The sequence below is a fragment of the Anas platyrhynchos genome, chromosome 2, assembly GCF_047663525.1.
Source record: "Anas platyrhynchos isolate ZD024472 breed Pekin duck chromosome 2, IASCAAS_PekinDuck_T2T, whole genome shotgun sequence".
Lineage (NCBI taxonomy): Eukaryota > Metazoa > Chordata > Aves > Anseriformes > Anatidae > Anas > Anas platyrhynchos.
In genome coordinates this window covers 123,049,102-123,069,319 of record NC_092588.1, presented here as the reverse complement: position 1 = coordinate 123,069,319, position 20,218 = coordinate 123,049,102, and the positions used below count along the sequence as shown (strand labels likewise).

General features: G+C 37.5%; 1 protein-coding gene across 1 annotated transcript; it reads right to left on the bottom strand.

Annotated features, from left to right (window-relative positions):
• Positions 1–677: 677 nt before the first annotated feature.
• On the bottom strand, positions 678–20,199 carry HACL1 (2-hydroxyacyl-CoA lyase 1). The gene is made up of 17 exons (XM_027450994.3): positions 20,051–20,199; positions 19,083–19,187; positions 15,299–15,339; positions 14,036–14,116; positions 11,551–11,623; positions 10,967–11,044; positions 9,854–9,948; positions 9,283–9,395; positions 8,649–8,784; positions 7,402–7,507; positions 6,298–6,381; positions 5,959–6,060; positions 5,222–5,376; positions 3,681–3,839; positions 3,277–3,384; positions 2,499–2,685; positions 678–2,137 (listed from the first exon to the last, which is right to left on the bottom strand). Exons 1-17 carry the CDS (start codon positions 20,108–20,110, stop codon positions 2,105–2,107), a joined length of 1,716 nt encoding a protein of 571 aa, XP_027306795.1. The 5' UTR covers positions 20,111–20,199; the 3' UTR covers positions 678–2,104.
• Between the last annotated feature and the right edge of the window lie 19 nt (positions 20,200–20,218).

The following is a 20,218-nucleotide window of genomic DNA, read 5'->3' as shown; positions in this document are numbered from 1 at the left end:
CACGAGTTCGGTGCCTTGTGATTGTTCAGTACCTTTAATTCTGTGCTCTGGCCTTGAAAGATTTCACATTGGCTAAAGCCGTATGGGCCAGCACTCCCTAGACCTATGAGATCTGTAGTTTCTTGCTCCTTTTAATAAAACAGGGACATGTCAAAGATATTTTCTTCCCATCTCAACTCTGAAAAAATGTTTGTCTTTCATGCAGTTTCAGCTGCCTAACACCCCCCTTAGATGCAACTCCATGGTGTAAGACAAGGCAAGCTATATAAACAAAGTAGCATGAATTTCACTTTCCTCAGTAAAATTTCCTTTTTCTTTCTATAAATAGAAACTATGTTTGCTCTCCTGAAAAATACCCCTTAATTACTACAACCTGAGAGTTTCTATTGTATCATGGCATTAGTCTAGTTTAAAGCTATCAGAAATGCAGTGCTAATTCTTTTCTGAGCTTCTCAAAAGCTCAATGGCATCCAAACTAATGTTATCAATTATGTTGTCACCTCTCCACAGTTTCAAATTCTTTACTTTCCATCTTCCAGCTGCCTTATTAAAATGAACCATGCATACTATTGCGGTTAATCAACAAGTTTTCTACAAATCCAACTTAAACTGATTTCCTACAGCTGACACAAAATGTTAACATAATTCAAGTACTCTTGTTAAAGGAGAAACAACAGGAAAATATATATTTTTTATTAATTTTTAAATATCAAACAAGAATTTCTGCATTTGTTTATCAAATACAAATGATTGCCCCTCTGGTCAGCCCCAACATTATCTCTTATGAACATTTTACATCATCATAGTAGAGCGTGTTTAATGAGTTAAACACATCAACATCAGTTAACATATTAAAATAAGTTTGTGGAAAGTTATAAGGAAGAATGAAACAAAACCTGTGCCAAGACCCAACGTCGTTCCATGCTCCCTGCAGAAGACCCCACAGAACACAGCAACTCTGCCATCTCAGCAGTCCTACACTAGAGTTTTCACACCCCAAATATACATACACCTACACATTGCCAACACACAGCAAGTAGTGTTATCTCCAGCAGTCTGCAGCACTCGCTCACGTCAGATAGAAGTGCACAGAGATAATACTCTACCTCACAGTAATCGGGCTCTAAGTCAGATTGTCAGATGCAAGGTGAAAACAGTAGATAGAGCCTCAAGTAGGCCAGCCTCTTCTCTTTAAAATCTCAGCTCTGTACCACAGTCCATGGGAGCTGGACACTAAGTTTCTATACAGTAAATACACTGTATGGAAGAGCTTTTGTTGCACAATTAACCAGGCATAGGGCAGTGGCTTTGTGATATCAGCTGAACTAAACATTAAGCTCCAGATAACACTCTCTTTTCCATGAATCCTGGAAAGCTCATTAATGAGTTCAGTCCCATTTTCTGCCTACAGGGATGACAGAGCATTTGCAAAGAGTAAAACTTCAAACAAACTTTTAGTGTTTTTTCCTGCAAGCCCCAGAAGCCCCATTTAACAGGCTATCACAACCCAAGTGCAATAGACAAACTCAGTCCTTGAGTTTTTTGATACACTACTTCTACCTGGAGTAGAAGCTGAAAAAGCATCATGTAAAATTATGAGGCAACTATCTCCCCTGTGGGCTTCAGTGCACAACAAGGCAAACGAGCACTTTCATAATAAGATCCTTCATTTTGCTCATTACAAGATCAGTTCTCAAACAAGTAACACGATGGTCACACAAAAGTGAAGCTACTGTAATCGCAGACTTCAGTGTTTCTAGCAGTAAAAACCACCAGCTTACTCCCTTCTTCCAGAGCTAAGATAATGTAGATACCAATTTACAAATCTTCATGGATATGGCTATGAGTAAAAGAAAAATTACACAGTTTTATCATCAATGTCTCTGTGCAATCAGCTCAGAAAGCCTAGTATGCATTAAAACGTGTCTTGTTCATTGTACAGTTACCTAATTTCAGCACTTAAAGATTACTTTAGTATCATTTTTTTTTTTTAAATCCCATCATTCCACTGTTTATGTAAAAGAATTTTACTGGTTTCACTTCTGGAAACCAATTTAGTTTTCCTTAATGCGTTGCCTTACACCACCATTAACTTCATCTTCTTTTACAGGTTAGATCGAGTAAGCCAAGGAAATTCCTGGAAGCCAAAAAGAGAATAAAATACTTATCAGAATGGGCGAACAGTAAGGGAATCCTGATACAAATATGTACTAACTACCAGACGGAATCCACAAGACATAAATAAAGACTGCTCAGAAAAATGTTTTGTCTCATTTTGTCAGGAATGGGAAGGAACAACTCTCATGTCTGGGAAGAGTCATTAAAGATGCTAGGCATCAGTAGGAGCCAATGAAAAAACAAGGAAAGAAGACAAAGCAGTGTAAGGGCACTGATTTTGCCATCTCCCAACTCTGAAGAGAATCTGCCTTTCAGTCATCTGCATTCTCTGCAGTTTTGGTGATGCTTCCTAACTACTCAAGAAAGGAAAACATAAATACCTGTTTCTTCCTGTCAGACTGTGGATCAATCATTACATTTATAAGAGAAGGTGTTTGCTTGTCAGTCACGCTTGCTTTCAGAGCTTTCTGCAATTCTTCTGGTGTTTTAACAAAATATCCTTTACCACCAAACGCAGACATAATTTCCTCATAGTGTGAATTTGGCAGGAGAGAAACTGGAGGTACACTGCAGTGAAACAGAAAACTCTGAGAAACAGCAGGGAAGAACTGCCAGATTGACCAATTTAATTACTTCACTGCACCAATTCTAAAAGTATGCGACGATTATTGTTCTGGCCTGATGAATTCTTCTGGGCTGGAGGAACTGTTTCCTATACCACTTAAGCTATGCTTACAGTTGCACTTTCATCTGGAGACACTCTTGAGTAGGCTTTTAGCCTAGTTCAAGGGCACAGGCATCTCAGCTCCAGAAGCAGAAGCTCAGCATATACTTACAACACAGCCCTTGGGTAGTTTGGAAGACCATTGTCATTTTGGAGGTTATCCCACTATGAACTCTATATCCTGTGGGGCCTGAGCTGCTACTGGAACCTGAGATGACTAACGGAGTCATCTCTGCTAGACATTGTGTAAACAAAAGTCTGTAATTAGGTTGATTCTTCACCTTTGGTAACTGGTTCTTCTTTACTCAAACTAACCCTAGGACTTAGGTTCACTTCATGAAAAATTTCACTGTGAATCATAAAGCATTAAAAGTGAACAGAATGACTATTTTGGTCATTTCTTCCTTAATTAACAAGACACTGAAGATGCTCACCATGTAGCAGGATCTCCATATTGTAACATCTCTTTCCAGTTATCCGCATTCAAACCAGTGTAAATTCCGTTGTTGTTTACCACGATAATCACGATTGGCAAGTTGTATCTACAGAGATACATTTAGAAGATCTTTGAAATATCTGCAAATATCTTTCTGCAAGGTGTTGAAAGTGTTACTTTTCATTAAAGATAAAATGATAAATTAAAAAAAATCAGTTTCACCTGAAACATGATCTACTCGTTACTGGTAACAACACAGTCAAAAATGACTATGGATAGTGTTTGGCTTGTTTTCCTGTGTCTTAATTTAAGAGTACCCTATAACAGCAGTGTTCTTGGCCTTCTAGTTTAATTTATCCAGGCAACATACAAAGAGGGTCTTCTTGAGCAAAAACCAGTTACCTGCAAATTGTTTCCACTTCCATCCCAGAAAATCCAAAAGCACTATCTCCTTCTATGCAGATGACTCGCTTTTCAGGTGTTCGGTCTTTAGCTACCAGTGCAGCTGCTATGGCAAAACCCAGTCCAACTCCCATTGTTCCAAAAGTACCTGCATCAAGCCTAAAGGTGAGAACACAGAATCTCTAAGATTCTCTAGAATCTCTAAATTCACTCAAACTTTTCAGTTAATCCACAATTTAATTTTAATAATTACTCATATACTTTTCCAATATCGTTTCATAAACAATTTGTTTGTTTGGATCCCAGATATATGGATTATTATATTCATTTAAACATCAAATAAGACTGAAAATAATTTGAGACAAACATACTCAAACTAATTAAAATTGAGAACTCTCATACACTAGTGGTATTACAGTAAAGAAAGACTATTCTTATATGCTTTTAGCTTGCATAGTAACATAGTAATTACTCTAGAGATAGGCAGACTACATGAAATCTCTCTGTATTTAATTCCTTGGAAACGTAACTAGAAGTCTGAAAGCCATCAGTTAAATAATGCTGTTCAAACTTTAGTCTTCTGTTCAACTTTTGAAATCAAATTGCAAGCTGTAATTAAGTTAGATCATTTCAGTCAGAAGCACATAATGGAAACAAAAGTACATGAAGAACTAGATTACTCTAGGGTTAACTTCTCATATTTGCTTTCAGACATGCGCAATTCAATATGAAGCCAATTTACTGTGCCCTTATTTTAAAAAGAGGGAAAAATGCAAACTCTTCCTCCAACTTCACTGGAAGTTTTTAGGTTTTGTTTTGTTTACAAATAAGTATTTAGGTTCATCTAGGATGTGTTACTTTCACAAAAAGGCTCTAAGCTTCCCAGTCAGATCAGACAGTTCATCTCACCAAGGGAGAACTTTTTCCCCACTCTTCAAGAAACGGCACTTAGTTCTTACCTATAATAATTCTGTGTGGTATAGCTTTAATAAGATGACATCCGCACATTTCTGATTTTGGGTGCCTGCATTTTAGGCATACAGGTTTGCATGAAAGTGTGTTCAATATATAATTCAATTTTCAATACAAACTTATCTTCTCAAGTTTTCCCTGTTCTTTAAGTGTTGTGTTTCAAAGAAAAACTTGTTTTGCAGAAATTCTTTTCAACATGAGATTCCAAACTACCCTTCTTATTTTAAATCAGTTTTTACCATACCCCCTGAGCACAAAAATAAGCATCTAGATTGGAGAATTTTTTATGATGCTCCTCACTCACTTTCCACAAAAGAAAGAGAGCGAGAAACTATAATCCCTCTGCTGCAGAGCACACAGGTCACAGGGAACTTAAAATCTCTGACAGGACATCAGTACACAAGTGGATAACTTCCCTTTAGCCAACATACATCTATTTTGTTTAGAGACTTTAAAAAGAATTATAAAAATTATGGGAATTATAAAAAAATTATAAAAATTCATATAAATGAAAACATTTATATAAAACTCTAGTCTGTTGAGCCAGCACAACAAAGAAAATACCACACCTTTGACGGGGATAATAATTAGGAAGCATAGTTCGTCCAATGTCCATGGTGTTTGCTCCCTCACTTACTAAAATGCTGTCCTTGGGTATTAGTTCTCTGATGTGATGAAAGACTGTGTAGTAATTCATAGGCAGGGATTTCTGCAATGCTAATTCCTTAAAAATAACAAAATATAGAGTAAGGTGCAGAACTGAGATACATAAATAATACTATGGTACTATACAAGGTAGGGATGAAGTATTTGGCCTTCCATGTTATATTTCAAGGTCATGTATGGTTTATTCTGGTCACAACACTTATCAGAGGTGCATTCTGGTCAGCAACCTGCTCCCTTGGTTGGCCCATCATTAACAGGAACCTACTAAACCCAGTTTAACCTAAGCGACACATTAATTTTTTCACACACACAGGTTTCACTGTTGGTAACTCTAAACGAGTTGCCATCTGTATGTTAGGAGGAAGTTCAAAAGGGCGAACTGCTACGATTGATCTATTTTAATCCCACCTTGGAAAAAAGCATCTGAACTTGCAGAATATGGGTTGTATAAAGTTAAGCATACGCTGTCTGTGGTATTTTGGCTTGAGAGCTACTTACAGTTAATATAAATTGTTTCCACCAGCCTTGCTTTGGACATAAATATCCGAACTAACTAAGAAGTTTGAAAATAGAGCAGTGATAAAATTATGTATCAGTACCTGTTAAGGCAAGAAAACTCCTAATTGCTTTGATATAATACCTTTGATCTTTCCTCATTGTTCTTTATTTTCTCTCTTAGTTTCTTCCACCACTCTGAATTAGAAGGATATTTCAGTAGTCTTTTGCTGAATTCTTCTAAAAGCTGCAATGACATTTGAAATGTTGCAGATGTCTTTCAATAGATATAGGAACATAACAAGCATCAAGAATGTTATCAAGAAGGATCCCTACACAAACCAGAATCTTTAACATTTAACTTGGGATGCACAGCACGGGTATGTTGCAGGAAACATGCCTTTCCTTGTTTTTGTTTTAAGCTAGTAACTATACATCAGAAGAAATTAAGGTCAAAAAAGGAGAACACCTGACATTACATTACCTGCTTAGTCACGGCATTTATGTCACCTAGTAAAACTGCAGCTGGTCTCACATTATTCCCCAGCTCTTCTGCACAAATATCAATCTGTATTTCAAAAAGAAAGGCCACCATTAACTCAAAGTTATTATAGGGATTTACTTTTTTTCCAGTTCAAGTGAGGAACATTATCTGACTGTTTTTATACACTGTTTTGGCCGTACAAACAAATTCCTCTGCCTTTTACTGAAATAACATCTGGAAATGCTTTATTTGACGTCAAATTTTAATATTAACCCTTGACAGTGGAAAAAAAAGTGACTCTGAATGAGATTAAAAAGTATTTTTGCATTTTTTAGGTAAAAGAAACAGAAGAAATACTGATTTCAAAAGTCAAAAAGAATTCTAGTTAAACAAAAAATGTTATTCCTCTGAAAAAGATGAAGCTTGGAAACTGAGATAATGTTCCAGATCACTGAAAGTGGGCCAGCCACACCGCACTAAGTCAACTATTACTCTTCAATCACAGGCCCTAAGGAAGAATATCTTTGGGACATTATCAGTTTAACAACTTGTCTTTCTAGGAGCTGGCATATTACCAAATACACTAATTAGCTAAATAGCCTTTCTTTTTTTTTTTTTTTCCCCCCATGAACATCTCTGAGTGACTGAGCTCTTACAATGACTGACTGACTCTGGATCTGAAGGTAATTGTCTTTTGAAAATATCCAACTGAGAGAGCAGTCGAACAGTATGAAAGGTTTCACAATTTAAGGACAATTTGTTTTCAACCACTGAAATTCCAGAGCTCCAAAGATCACATGCATATCACAAGTCCAATCTTATATTAAACAACTACACATAAGTGTCTGCCCTCCTCACAACATCAGCACCAAGTCCTTTATAGCTGGAAAAGTTTTTTAACCATTTTTAGAAAATACAAGGAATAAATTAAAATTAAAGGAATCACAACTATTTCTAGAGAACTACTGTAACTATGTGATCTCTATTGCACTGTCTGTAGGGCAGAATTTGCCACAAACTATGCTACCAAAATATTTGCAAAAACTGCTCTAGACAATGCTGGAACACAGAGGACTGCCTTCAACTTGTAAATTTTGTGCTTACCTGAATAACCTTTACATCTGGTCGAAACCTTGGCGGAAGACCAAAATGCAAAATCCAGTTCAACCTTGCACCAAGCAAGATGACTACATCAGCATGCTGTAATGCCCTATAAAGGTACAGAAGAATTAGATGAGGAGGAATTGCTGTTAAATTTAATAGTGTTTTTGAAACTAGAAGTAATAATAACCATCAAAGTATTTATGTATATATGTATAACCACAAGAATATATGCATAATCCTTTCTTCCTCTAAACTTCTTGTTTAGCTACATAAACCCCTGAATTTTTACATAGTCAATCATTAAGCCATTCTTGAGTTTAAGAACTCAAGGAAAAAAAAATATACTCTTTTCCTAATACACTGTGTTAAGAAAGAAATTGTAACACTGGGAGACTAACAAGATGCTATCATGATACTGAGGTTAAAGAAAAACACTCACTACTCTGATATTGACAACAGTTAATTGCCAAAATTAAGAGCGTTGTGGCCCTCTCAGCTTATGCTCCTGTTAATTTACCTTCCAGCTGCATACACAATACATGGCGTTTTCTTTTATTCTCCATTTTTCTTATGAGTGTGCTTACCAATGATAAAGCTATGATCCTTGACAAAGGGCAAATGTTTTAGTTTTCAAGTATAACAAAGTGCCATCTGCAAGCTAACTGTGCATACTCATACCTGCCAGGGTTCTTAAAGTTCACTCACATTAGTTTTGCAAAAACTCTTATGAATAAATTTTTATATATTCGTTCAATAGATTTGGAAATACTTTTCTTTCTAACTAAAGAGCAATACAGTGATGGCAAACACCACACAACTACTGCAGTTCAAGTTTTGCTGTCTGTTATGTGTGCACCTTTTGCTTCTCTGGTGTTAAAGTAGAAGGCTAATAGTTTTTCAAGTGCACTAAATTAAATACTTAAGATAAACTGTTCACTAGTTTCACTTTGTTATGAAATGCACACTAGCAACATTGATACATCTACTTGCCGTAGGTTTCATAGCTACAAAATACTAGCTCTCAGACAAGTATCTTCCTGGTCCGCATTCTAAGCGCTGTCAGAAGCGATCCACCTAAATTTGTTGTTTCTTTCCAAGCAAGATCTTCAGCGCTCTAAAATCAGCTGCGAAACATAGCTGAAACCACTTTCTGATGTATACATTTTGTCTTCCCTGGAATTTGTAAAACACCACAATTCCCAGTTGTTTCTCAGATGTTAGGGTTAGAAGCCTTGCTTTATATTTACGTGGATCTTGCTGCAGCTACACAATTTGGATGGTTATCAGGAACTACTCCTTTTGCCATTGGGGTAGGCAAAAAAGGCAGTCCACAAAGGTCCACCAACTTTCTGATGTTGTTTTCAGCATGTGAATAAGCAGCACCTGAATGAAACGAAAGAGACTGCTTAATACTACTGAAACCTACTGCATCCACCTGAGTTTCAATTAGCCTGGTTACATTAGTGGCAGAAAGAGCACTATTTCCCATCGTGAAAGCTGCCTGTTATTTTTCATTCTGGAAAGCTCAAATATAACTCACTGAACAATAGGTATTTGGGCTCAAATTTAATTTTGGATGGTTGAAGTTCTGTATTATGGCATAGAAATTTGTTGGGAATTTGGGAATTCCTGGTGGTATCTTTACAGTTAAAAAAAAAAAGGCTGATTTTTTTCTGCTTAAACTCGTATTTCATCAACTGACTTTTCTTTTAACCTAGATGAAAAAGGGAAATTGCACAAAATTAAAATGTTTTAGAACAGATTTTAACATCAAATTTCAAAGTTGTTTTTTTTTTAATATAGTGTGAAAAATAGATGGCTAACATTAGTGGGGAAAAGAAATTGGTCTTTTCCTACATATGTGCAGTCAAAGCATGCTACCTTTGCCAATGATTAACAGAGGCTGCTTGGCATGAGCGATGATAGATACCGCCTTGGATATAGCAGAGTGTTCAGCCATGCTGGTGGGAGGTGGTGGGCAGCATTCTACGTACCTGGAAAACATGCAGAATAGAAAAAATACAAAAGAAGAAATGTCAGAAGATAAGATCCATTGTTTAGCATAAAACCACAGCTGTTTCATACCACATTACCCACAGAATTTATGAGAACAGGATAAGTATATTTTTTAAAACAGACTCCAAAATTTTTCTTGCATGTTTCTTTAATCCTATAGGTAGCATTATTCCAGAGATGAAGTAACATTGCTGTTCTACCATCACGGTAATTCATTCATTTTTGCACACTTAATGATAAACTATAATTCAAATAACATTATAATGGAAAGTTAAATTAAGAGAGTCAATTTTTAGTATCATTACTTCAGCCTCATAGCAGATTATTTGATCTCTTGTTCTTTTTATCTTTTTCTTGTTTTAAGAAAATACTAAAGAAACTCAGAACTAAAATTTATTCAGTGCCTTGAAAAATAATGAATGTAATCTGTACGTACTTGACAGAGCTCTTATTCACCTCAAGATTCACAAAATCTCCAGGTATGTCAATATAGCAGGAACCTGGACGACCATACATGCTGGTTCTTACAGCCTAGAAAACAGATGATCAGCTTTAACGCATTTGAAAGGATATTAAATAACTTTAAATTTAAAAAGCAAAACAACAAAGAACATGCTTCAGTATGTACTGAGGTGTTTCAGATTGCTGAACCATCACAGGGAAAAATCCCAAGGACTGATTTATACCTATAGATTTAAGGTTTAACAGTTATTTACATTTCTCCCTACGCACAGTATTAGACTGTAAATTCTTTATTTAATTTAGAATAAGACAACTGTATTACAAGCAATTGTATTTGGAAATACTAGAATAAAATATTTAAGGTAGCATAAACAGAAAAAAAAGACAACCAACTCCTCCATCTTCTATTATGCTCTTAGTTCTTCTGTTACAGGTAGATATTCTGAATTTCAGAATTTGCACTTCTGAAAAAAGCATTGTTCAGAATTATACAGAATTCAGGCTGACATGGCTAAATTGTTCCTACAGCAGGAGTCTTCTGAAACCCTTCCTGAAGCATGGAGATAAGGATGTGTTCTTTCTCAGACAAACATGCAAAACAAACAAACAAAAACAATCTGCACACCTCAAAACTAAATACAAGCATCTCCACCTACCCTCTCCAAATCTTCGCATAATGAAGGCGCTTTGTAACAGAATTTCAGAGCTAAAAGAGTTGAAGTTTGCATTATTGCATTTCTGGTTCTTGCACATATCCCTAAAAGCATTTTTTCATCAAAATCCTTGCAGCTCTGACTGAAGCTAACAAAAAATGCTGCAGGCATCAGTAAACATCAGATTGGAACAATATTTGTTTCTAATCTTTTCCACAGCACTGTTCATAGAAAAAAAAAAAAGCCCTGGGTGTTAATTCACTCAGTCAACACCATGAGCTAGCATCTGCATGATCAAAGTAGTTACAGTAACAACTTTACAAAACAACAACAAAATCAACAAAGCAAACAAACAAAACAAAAGAAAAAAAAAACCCACAGACCTTATGCAGTAGGAGACATTTACAAGATGTTCTGTTGCTAATTTTTCATACCTTTTCAATAACAGCAGGAATAACTTCAAGGCTGCTTGGGCGGACAGACAGTTTGTTGTACAGCCTGCCAGCTTCAACCTAAATAAATCAATAGAATGGTTAAATGCATTTATCAAAGCAATTTGGTCATTTCCAACTCCCTTTGACATGAATGAAATGAGAAAATGACAGATTGAAAGCAACAAGGGGAAAACTCCCACACAGAAAATCAAAGTTCCTCAGCTGGTGTAAATTGTCAAGCCACACTCATTCACTGAGTGCTTATGTATTTTTCCCAGAAAGTGCTGCTTCTGTTCTTGTAAAGTTTATTTTTTTTCTCTTCAATCTCAGAACAGACAGGCAAGGACAATAAATACCAGCTGAGACCTAAAACAGCATGAATTGCAGCATGATGATGGATAAAAACAATACAAGTAATCTGGTGGATTACAGTGTCAACGTTAAACCAGTAGATGGAGCAAATCAACAGCATTACACAACCTGCTAGGAAATGTTAGTAACTGGGATTGTTATCCCTATACTAAGGAAGAAATACCATTGGTTATTTAACTGAAACTATTTTGTAGAAAGTTATGTCTGTGTACCTGTGGAAATTCTTGGAAAGCTCCCATGGTTTCCTGATTTCTGTCAGAAGACCCTCCGATAACAATCAAAGGCCTAGAAAAGGATTAAAAAATATATGCATACATATGTTTTTGTAACTGCAATCACATCTGTGAGCTCACCTTCCTGACAAATCCTATTACTGTTGCAACATCAATGTGAATAGAAAGTGGCCAGCATGTTACAGGGGTGGACTCTAAATATCAATGTCAGGTGGTTGACTTCTTAGCAGCCTTTAGGTGTCTAGTTTTAGAACATTCTGGCCATATTAAATGATAGTTTAAACCAGTCTGTTTAATAGTGACAAACCCTATATTCCTTTTTCTTTTTCTTTTTTTTTTTTTTAAATTTAAAAGTTTTAATAAAAAAATAAACTACTTCCCAATATTTTGAAATACAGTAAGGAGAATACTCTACTCTTAATATAGCTACCCCCAACAGCTATACCTTCAAAATATTTGATTTTCCTTTTAAATCTTATGTAATTGTAACCAGAAATAAGTTTTTCCCCCTGTGTACTCATCATACTGTACTACTGGCACTATACTGTAGACATTTGTAAGAGCAGTGCTTATTACTGCAAGTAGTTAAATTAAATTAAGTCCAAAACAACAGTGAAGCAGGAAGAACACTGACTACAATGAAACTAATAAGAGTTTCAAGCATTACGGACTTGGAAGAGAAGAACTTTAGTAAACTGAAAAAATCCAACTGCAATCTCTGGTAAAGAACAGTACTGCACCATGCTACCGTATACAGGAATCTTTAATGCAAACTCTTCTTTGGAGTTTATTTTCAAAGCCTAACTGAAATAACAAAAATCGTTTGCTCAGTGTGAGGTAGGAGAGGAAACAGCAGTGTTATAGGTAACTTTTAACATGAAGTAACACGTTATACCCTTGGAAATGTAGTTTATCAAGACCTCACTAGCTTCCTAGTTGGCTAGATTCACATGTCCAACAGCTCACTGTGACAAGTTTCCAGGGTAAACTAAAGGCTATTCCACTCAAGCAATCTGTGTTCAGGCAATAAAATCGAAAAACACAATCACTAGTAAATTGTACTATCAGACTGCTTGACTTTCTTACAGTCGATATAGTAGAGGGTTTTTTCTCCTGGATAGGACTGAAACAGAGTAATCAGAAGAACAGGTCTCCAGACTCAAGGAGGATAACTCTGAGCTCTAAGGACTATCCCTTAGAATTATTCAAAGTCAGTACCAGTGGGGTCAGCTCAGCTATTTGTCTCCTGTGAGAAGTAAGCCAATGCTCAATCTACCGCAGCATGTTAAAAGCCAGGTATCATGTCATGGAACCACAAGACTTAATGTTGGGTGCTAACCTTGCCTTACAAATTTGGTCTCCTTATGTGACTTCCTTGCCCAGGATGGGGACGTAACACCTTGTTGCCACACAAGCTAGAAGCCCTCTCTCTAACTTCTGCTCCCAGCTGCATACTCCGTTGTCAAATCTTCTGGTAAACTAGATAAACTGCTTCTTTATCCTTTTGCCAAGTGCACAGGTTTACACAAGATAAAGTCAGGTAAACAGAGCTTATCTCAGGCAATAAACAACTTGTGAGAAAAGAGAAACGTCTCCTGCAAGCCCAATAGCAAGCACAATGTGTTTGTTTTTTTCTTACAGCCAAATTCATGACTGCTCAAATGCAAAGTTTTCATGTGATCTATTTTTTATCTAAAACCACACAGGGACAACAAGCAAAACTTCAGTCGATATTTTTTAAAAAAAGTTTTAACACTATTATGTCTTTTTTCAACGTGTTCAAAACTTTGTTAATTAGAGCTCCCATTATGTAGCTTCCCTTGTCCATCAGCCATTTCTAATCTAATTCTCCAGGTGACGTGTGCTTGGTAACACCACAGCTTCTCCCCAAAATACCTCACACAGCATTCTGAACAGCGTTTAGTGGCAGACCAGCTAAAGTTGCCATGTTTCAGTGAAGTCTTGTGGGAGTAAATGCTGTCGCTGTACCATCATTTAATTCAATTCTTAATTACCCCTCAAAATGTCTGCGTGGGGAACAAACACAGCTTCAGCTTTTAACAATGCAGTTGTCAATTTGTTCATATATGAAATATGGCAAATACAGTAATTCAAAGGTAACATGGCTTTTCAATTTAGAAAAAGCTCAAACTCTTCAAAAAAAAAAAAAAAGTAAAGCATCATAGGCTGAATATCATCTTTATTTGAAAACGTATCCATGCAATCAGGTATGTTGACAGATTTTTCAATAATGCATGCTGGGGTAAGAAAAAAGTAGAATTTTATCCAGGAGAGTACAAAAAAAAAAAAAGTAAATTACTTTTAGGGAAGACAAATGAAGAATTTACTTCTGATTGCATAAAGAAAAAAAAGTTCCCATACTAAATACTGCAAAGCCCAGTATCTGCAACAAATAATAGCAAATAATTATGAGAATTTCAAAGAGAAAATGCACTTAAATTACCAGCAGTTCACGGTTGCATTTGCCATCCCACCAAGGGCATGTAAAAAACCTGGACCAGACACTACAAGACATACTCCTGGCCTAGAGGGAAGGAAAAAAAAAAAAGAAAAGATGCTGAAATACAAGATATTGAACTCGTATGTATGTTTTCAAAATGCATTGACAACATGGGATTTACATGAAGGACTGATATTGCAATCAGAAATCATTTATCAACCCAATTAAAAAAATCATGTGAACTGTTGTTACATGCCACCCGCTCATGCAATGTCTGTGTCTGCTATACACACAGGTTCATCCATGTTTCACTTCATGATTTCTCAGCTCTGTGTTGCTTTTACCACATCTGCTCCACCATTTAGCGTTGATGTGGATTTGGTACGCCCCCCCTTTTTTCAGTTTTCTCAATTCCACTTTAGCACTAGGTGTCAATGAAGAAAGCTCGCAAAGAGAGAAGTGCATCTGACTCAATGCAATTTTATTTATAACTCTATTATAGTCTAATTCAGGCAGAGACACTTTTTATTCCAGTGATAAAAATCCTCATTTTTAACTACTGAGCATTCCTTAGTGGCTCTACAGACTCTCTAAATAGGAGAAAAAAAATCATCTTTCTAGGGGTCTATTGAAAGGAAGAAAACCCAAATAACTGTGTATCACAGGTATAACACTTGCAGATAGAATAAGGATTGATCCTCTGCATCATCATGTCTGCATTTGTGAGTAAGCAGACAGCAGATGGTACTTTAGGAAAGGATCCCTGGGATACCCTTTAAATCACAAGCCACAGAATCCCAGCACTAAGACCAAAATGCGGTACATGAGGAAAAGCCAGCATTTCATCTCAGGAGAAGGGGAGACGGGCAGGCATGTGATTAGTCTCTGTATTTACTCAACAAATATCTTGCTAATAATGACAAGATTAAGTTATAGCAGGCCCACCACATTGCAGCAAACCACAATAGTGTCATTTCTGCCCCTCACACCAATGGTGTTAAACAAATAAACAGAAATCAATGGGAAGAATTAAAGACAGTTATAAGAGTGACAGTATTATATGAGTTTTAGCTCTTGCCCTGAAACATACCAACAGAAATATTGACAACTGGACTGACAATTAATTTAAAATTGATGTCCCATTTTAACTGCCCTGTATCTGCATATGCTAAAAAAGAGCTCCAAAACAAGAAAATGTTCCTAGCTTCTGTTGAGTTACTATATATTACAATAAATATTGTAAATATTGATAAATATGGAATGTACCTGCCAGTCAAATATCCAATAGCAGATGCAGCATAACAGGCCTGTTGAAAAGATTGTGGAATTATACAATTATTATTATAAACTTGTTTCATGATATTTAAATAATGTTCAATATCAATACTGAAATTAAGCAAGCACAGATTTTTCCCTGATAAATACAGCTTACATAGAAGCACCCCTTCACCCTCTCTATTTTAGAGATATGCTCATGAAGGTTTATATGAAAAATCTCAAGACTTCACAGATAACATGGAAGAGGGATTTATGTAGACAGGCGACGAACAGAAATGCAGCCATCACTGGAATGACTCATATTTCAGAAGTTAAGGGAAAGGTTGAAATCATAATTTTATCTTGAAATCAGAAAATTCTAACACTTAAAGCAAAAAAAGTCATTTTGCAATTTTTCTCATTTTTATTTTTATTTTTAAAGTAAACTCCTGGCCTTCTAGCCTACCTCCCTTATTTTGAAATAGAGCTGGGATTTTGTTTTTTATTTATTATTATATTTCAAGTACCATTGTGGCTAAAAGAGTAAGTGACACCAAAGATCTTTCTAAACGTTTAGCGAGCTGCTAAACATTTTCCTCAGACCTATGAATAATTCTAGGTAACACAGCATGTTAGCAATCTGAGCTTAAATGAGTGAAAACATAGATTTATAATAAGCTGTTACAAGGAAGGAGAAACTGTCTTGAATATCCTCAGGCTCCTACAGATATAGACTAACTGTCACAGTAAAAATGTGGGGCTTAGTAGAAGAATAATAAGCATACCTTATTTTCTTTGCAGCAGTAGATAAGGGAATTGTTGACAAAAAAAGCACACTGACAAGAAAAATCTCTTCCTACTTTTCATAAATCTTCGACATAGAGAAGAAAAATATCACTGATATAAGAATTAGGTAACTATTTGATGACACTGGTGTGCAAAAGTTTAGAAATAATATTTGGAGTAGGTGTTACTAAAATCCTGCTAATGAAGCTCAAAGCATGGTGCTGAGTTTCCATGGCAATGTTGTTTGAGAACTGAGTGGCAAAATAAACAGCACACAGAATTTAAGTTCACGTACAGTCACTGCCATTAAGATTTTTACTGTTTCTTTCTGCAAGGAAGCAACATGACTAAAACTATCACTATTTAGAGATTAGGAGATTGTAAATAGTTCTGAAGCTATACTTGAAGATTTTTTGTAAAAGGATTTTTTGATTCTTACTGTTACATCTAACATCTTGTCCCACTAACACATGAGCACCTGCATGCATATTATCTGTCAAGGTCACAACACAGTGGCTCAGCTGAAAGCAGATCCTTATGTTCCTCACGCAGTCCAGAAGGACCTGGGCATATAAAATGTCATTAACCTCCCAAACTGCAGTCAGCATTAGCAAGAAATACAGTAAGCCCAGATGCTAGCACTGAAGTCAAAATTTAGAACTACTCATGTGAACATGGGGTTTTGAGCTGTAGCTAAAGCAGAGGACTGTTGCTCCCAGACAAGTAGACACATTAAGCAGGGTTTAACTAAATCTTAGCCTGTTTTCAACTCACATACAAGCAAATTAATACAATATAACTAGTAAACAACACTTAAACATTTTTTGTATGTAGTTATTTGGTAAAAACAGTACAACCATGTCAAGGAGCAGGCCTGACGTCCTTATGCTACTTGTGCCTAACCATACCTTACCCTACACGTTCTGGGACTGGCAATAGGGCTTGTGACCAACTTGCTAGAGAACCTGCTATAGGCACATGAGGCTGCTGCTTGCTACATGGTGTCTTTTGTTATGTACAGCTTAAGTGTAGGCTTGAAAAGCCTTTCCTTGCAGGTGTGACCACAGGTAGAAAGCAGCAGTCCCAGAATAATAAATAACTTGCTCATGGACTATTACTGGCCACCGAAAAAATGCAGCTTTGAAAGCTGTGAAAATGCTGCTTTTGCTTTAGGAAAATAACAAAAAAAAAAAAAAAAAAAAGGAACAGAACAACCCAAATGTGTGAAAGGGCAAGGCACCTGCCTTGGCCTGGGGCATCAGCATCCATCCAACACCGCACAGTCCACAGTCCAGGCACAGAGGCCAAGGGCTATGAACTGTTCACAGACTGCAACATCTTACAGAACGAGATCTTGAAGCCTGGGGTGGAGAAAAATGATGTCCATTTTGGTTCCAGCTGCCCTTACTGAGGGGCTCTCAAGCCCGATTCCCTTTGCAGCTACGAGCATCAGCACCAACTTTACTGCACCAGGTCCAGCATACTGGATGTTCATCACAAACATAAGACACAGTTATCAAAAATGGACTGCTCTGAATACATAGCAGTGATTACTATTTAAGATTAAGAACTAAACATTAGCAATATGCGGTGTTAAATTAATAAAAATCAAATAGCTTTTTTATGAAGTTTAAAACTAACCTATCGATCTCCTAAATCTATCAGAGCGATCTCTACCCAGGGACAAACGCACAAGAGACACACCCCTGTTGAGTTGCAACATAACTCAAGTGTTCAAGTGGCAAGTGGGTCAGGGGTTAAACTGCTAGCAGCAAATCTGGACTGTGTTACAGGCCACAGGGATTAGCTGAAGGATAAACCTTTAACTTCATGCTTTAATCTGGTCTTCCTGCTCTAACAAGTTCTTATACAAACGTGCTTTTGCTACATCTGGCTCAGAAATGAGGCATACACTCAACTCCTGGAGAAAACTTTGTCTTCCATACATCTCCAATCACATACATCAATATGAATATAGGGAACAGCTGCGTACGTGTCCTCTGCAACCACACTGCCCAACTAATAAGGTTGGAAAATTAGAACCATGACATGTAAATATTAATCGTAGATTGAATACACTGTACATACAAATGTTTTACCCTCTCCTCTGCCAAGCAGTTACTCTGTCTTCATTGAGGACAAAGAACAAAGCAAAACCCGCCACAAGATATCTTTGGTTCGTCCTTGCCCATTCCCCGAGAAGAGAAACCCTGCCATTTTAATACTAAAACAAGTCTTCAAGCTATTTCTATAACCCTAAGTAAAAGCATCTCACTGTTTACAAGGTAAAATGTTTCTTGTCTTCCTTGCTCTAACAGAAAAGAGCCTAGTAAAGAGTGATAGACAGCATCTCATTTTGCAGTGCAAAGCAATCTTCTCTATTAATTACAGATACATGACAAAATTAATTTAAATTATGCTAATAACTAAAACTAAAATTAGAATACTTGCTAAGTGATGTACAGGAATATAAAGACCGTGTTGACATCCTGTATTAAATACACCTTTTAAATTTTTTTAGCGCATGTTTGCCTGTCTCACATGGTAGATACAGACTTTCCATGTAGAGACATGCATTCCTCTGAGTTCTCACACTCTTACATGCGTGTCAGGATCAGACAGCAAAACCACACAGCTCATGACCACCTGATTCAGGAGAGCTGTTTTTATCATTCTTTATTGAATTTGAAGTTATCATATTCAACCTCAGGATGTCCAGGAGACCACTGAATTCTGGAAATGTTACTACTGGGGAAAAAAAAACAAACCCAGAACAGTGGCAATCACAACTGTGGCAACACAGTCAAAATGCTAACGACCTCAAGTCTGATTTCTGGTACCTATGCAACTAACCTGAATACTTAAGTGTAGACTAGTGCAGTAACTGTTTCTCTACTGTCTCCTTAAAAGAATGTTCAGAGACTACATTCTTTCTACTGAGATGATGGATTTCATTCTGTTGCAAAACAGTTAAAGAAAGGATTGGTCCTACCAGGCAGATACTTACAGCTTGTTCATTTCTCATTCCTATGTATTTGATTCCAACTGCTTGGGCTGCAACCGCGATTTCAATGATTGGAATACCAACAATGCCAAACATGTATTCAATATTCTAAAAAGAAAACGTTAGAAGCCATCAGAATGGTTTCCAAAGAGTGAAAAGAAAAACAACACACCATACCACCACATATATTCACTTAAAAATTTATGGGTTATTGTAAGAATGCGTACAATACTGGCATTTGCAGTGCAGCCCTCTGTAATTGTTCCACAGTTCGCAGACCTCCAAAACCCACTCCTCTCACAATGGCTCAGCACAGCTCAGAACTCAACACATTCAGCTCTTTCTGATGACCACTTCTTATGGTGTCTCTCCTCCATCATTTTCCCATTAGTCAGTATGTCAGCTTTACTGATCCTGAAAACTCCTAGTATGGTTTCCTCTTGTTAAGCTTTCAGTGAGAATTAACGTTAAAAAAAGCCCCGAGAAGCAACTGGGATTATACTTTGTGAGGGCAAACTGACATATGACAAGATGATGTGAATTTTTACGGCAACCAAGCTACCTTTTCGCATCTGGTACTCCAAACAGAAAGGCTTTTGGTACGACTAGCGCCAATTCTGCACCATTTCGAGTTTACATAAACAACAGGAGCTACTGGTAACCGCAAACGTGCTGCAGGTGCTGTGTACCAATGGAAGGGGTGATGGACATTGCATGACAGCAGCCTGCGGTGAGCTTGCGGGAGCCCAGCAGGCTCCTGAGAGGGAAGAGCCGAGCGAAGGTTCTGGGCAGCGGCCCCACAGACCTGAGCCCCGCCGCTCCCTCACCTCCACCCGTTACCTGACGCCCCTGGGCCGCCATGAGAGCCCCCCTCAGGGCAAACCGTGCCCCGCCCGAGCAAGTGGGGAGGCCGAGCCGCGCACAGCCGCTCCTCCCCGGCCTCGCCTCGCCCCGCACGGCCGGGCCCTTACTTGAGCTCGGAGCGCCTCGGCCACCAGCTGGGCCCCGCTCACCGCCTCCCCCGCCGCCATGACAGCGCCTCAGCCACCTGAGGCGGCTGAGTGACAGGCCGCCCGGCCAATGAGAGCGCAGAGGGGGCGGGCCTATCCAGCGAGAAGCGGCTCCCATTGGTCAGAGCC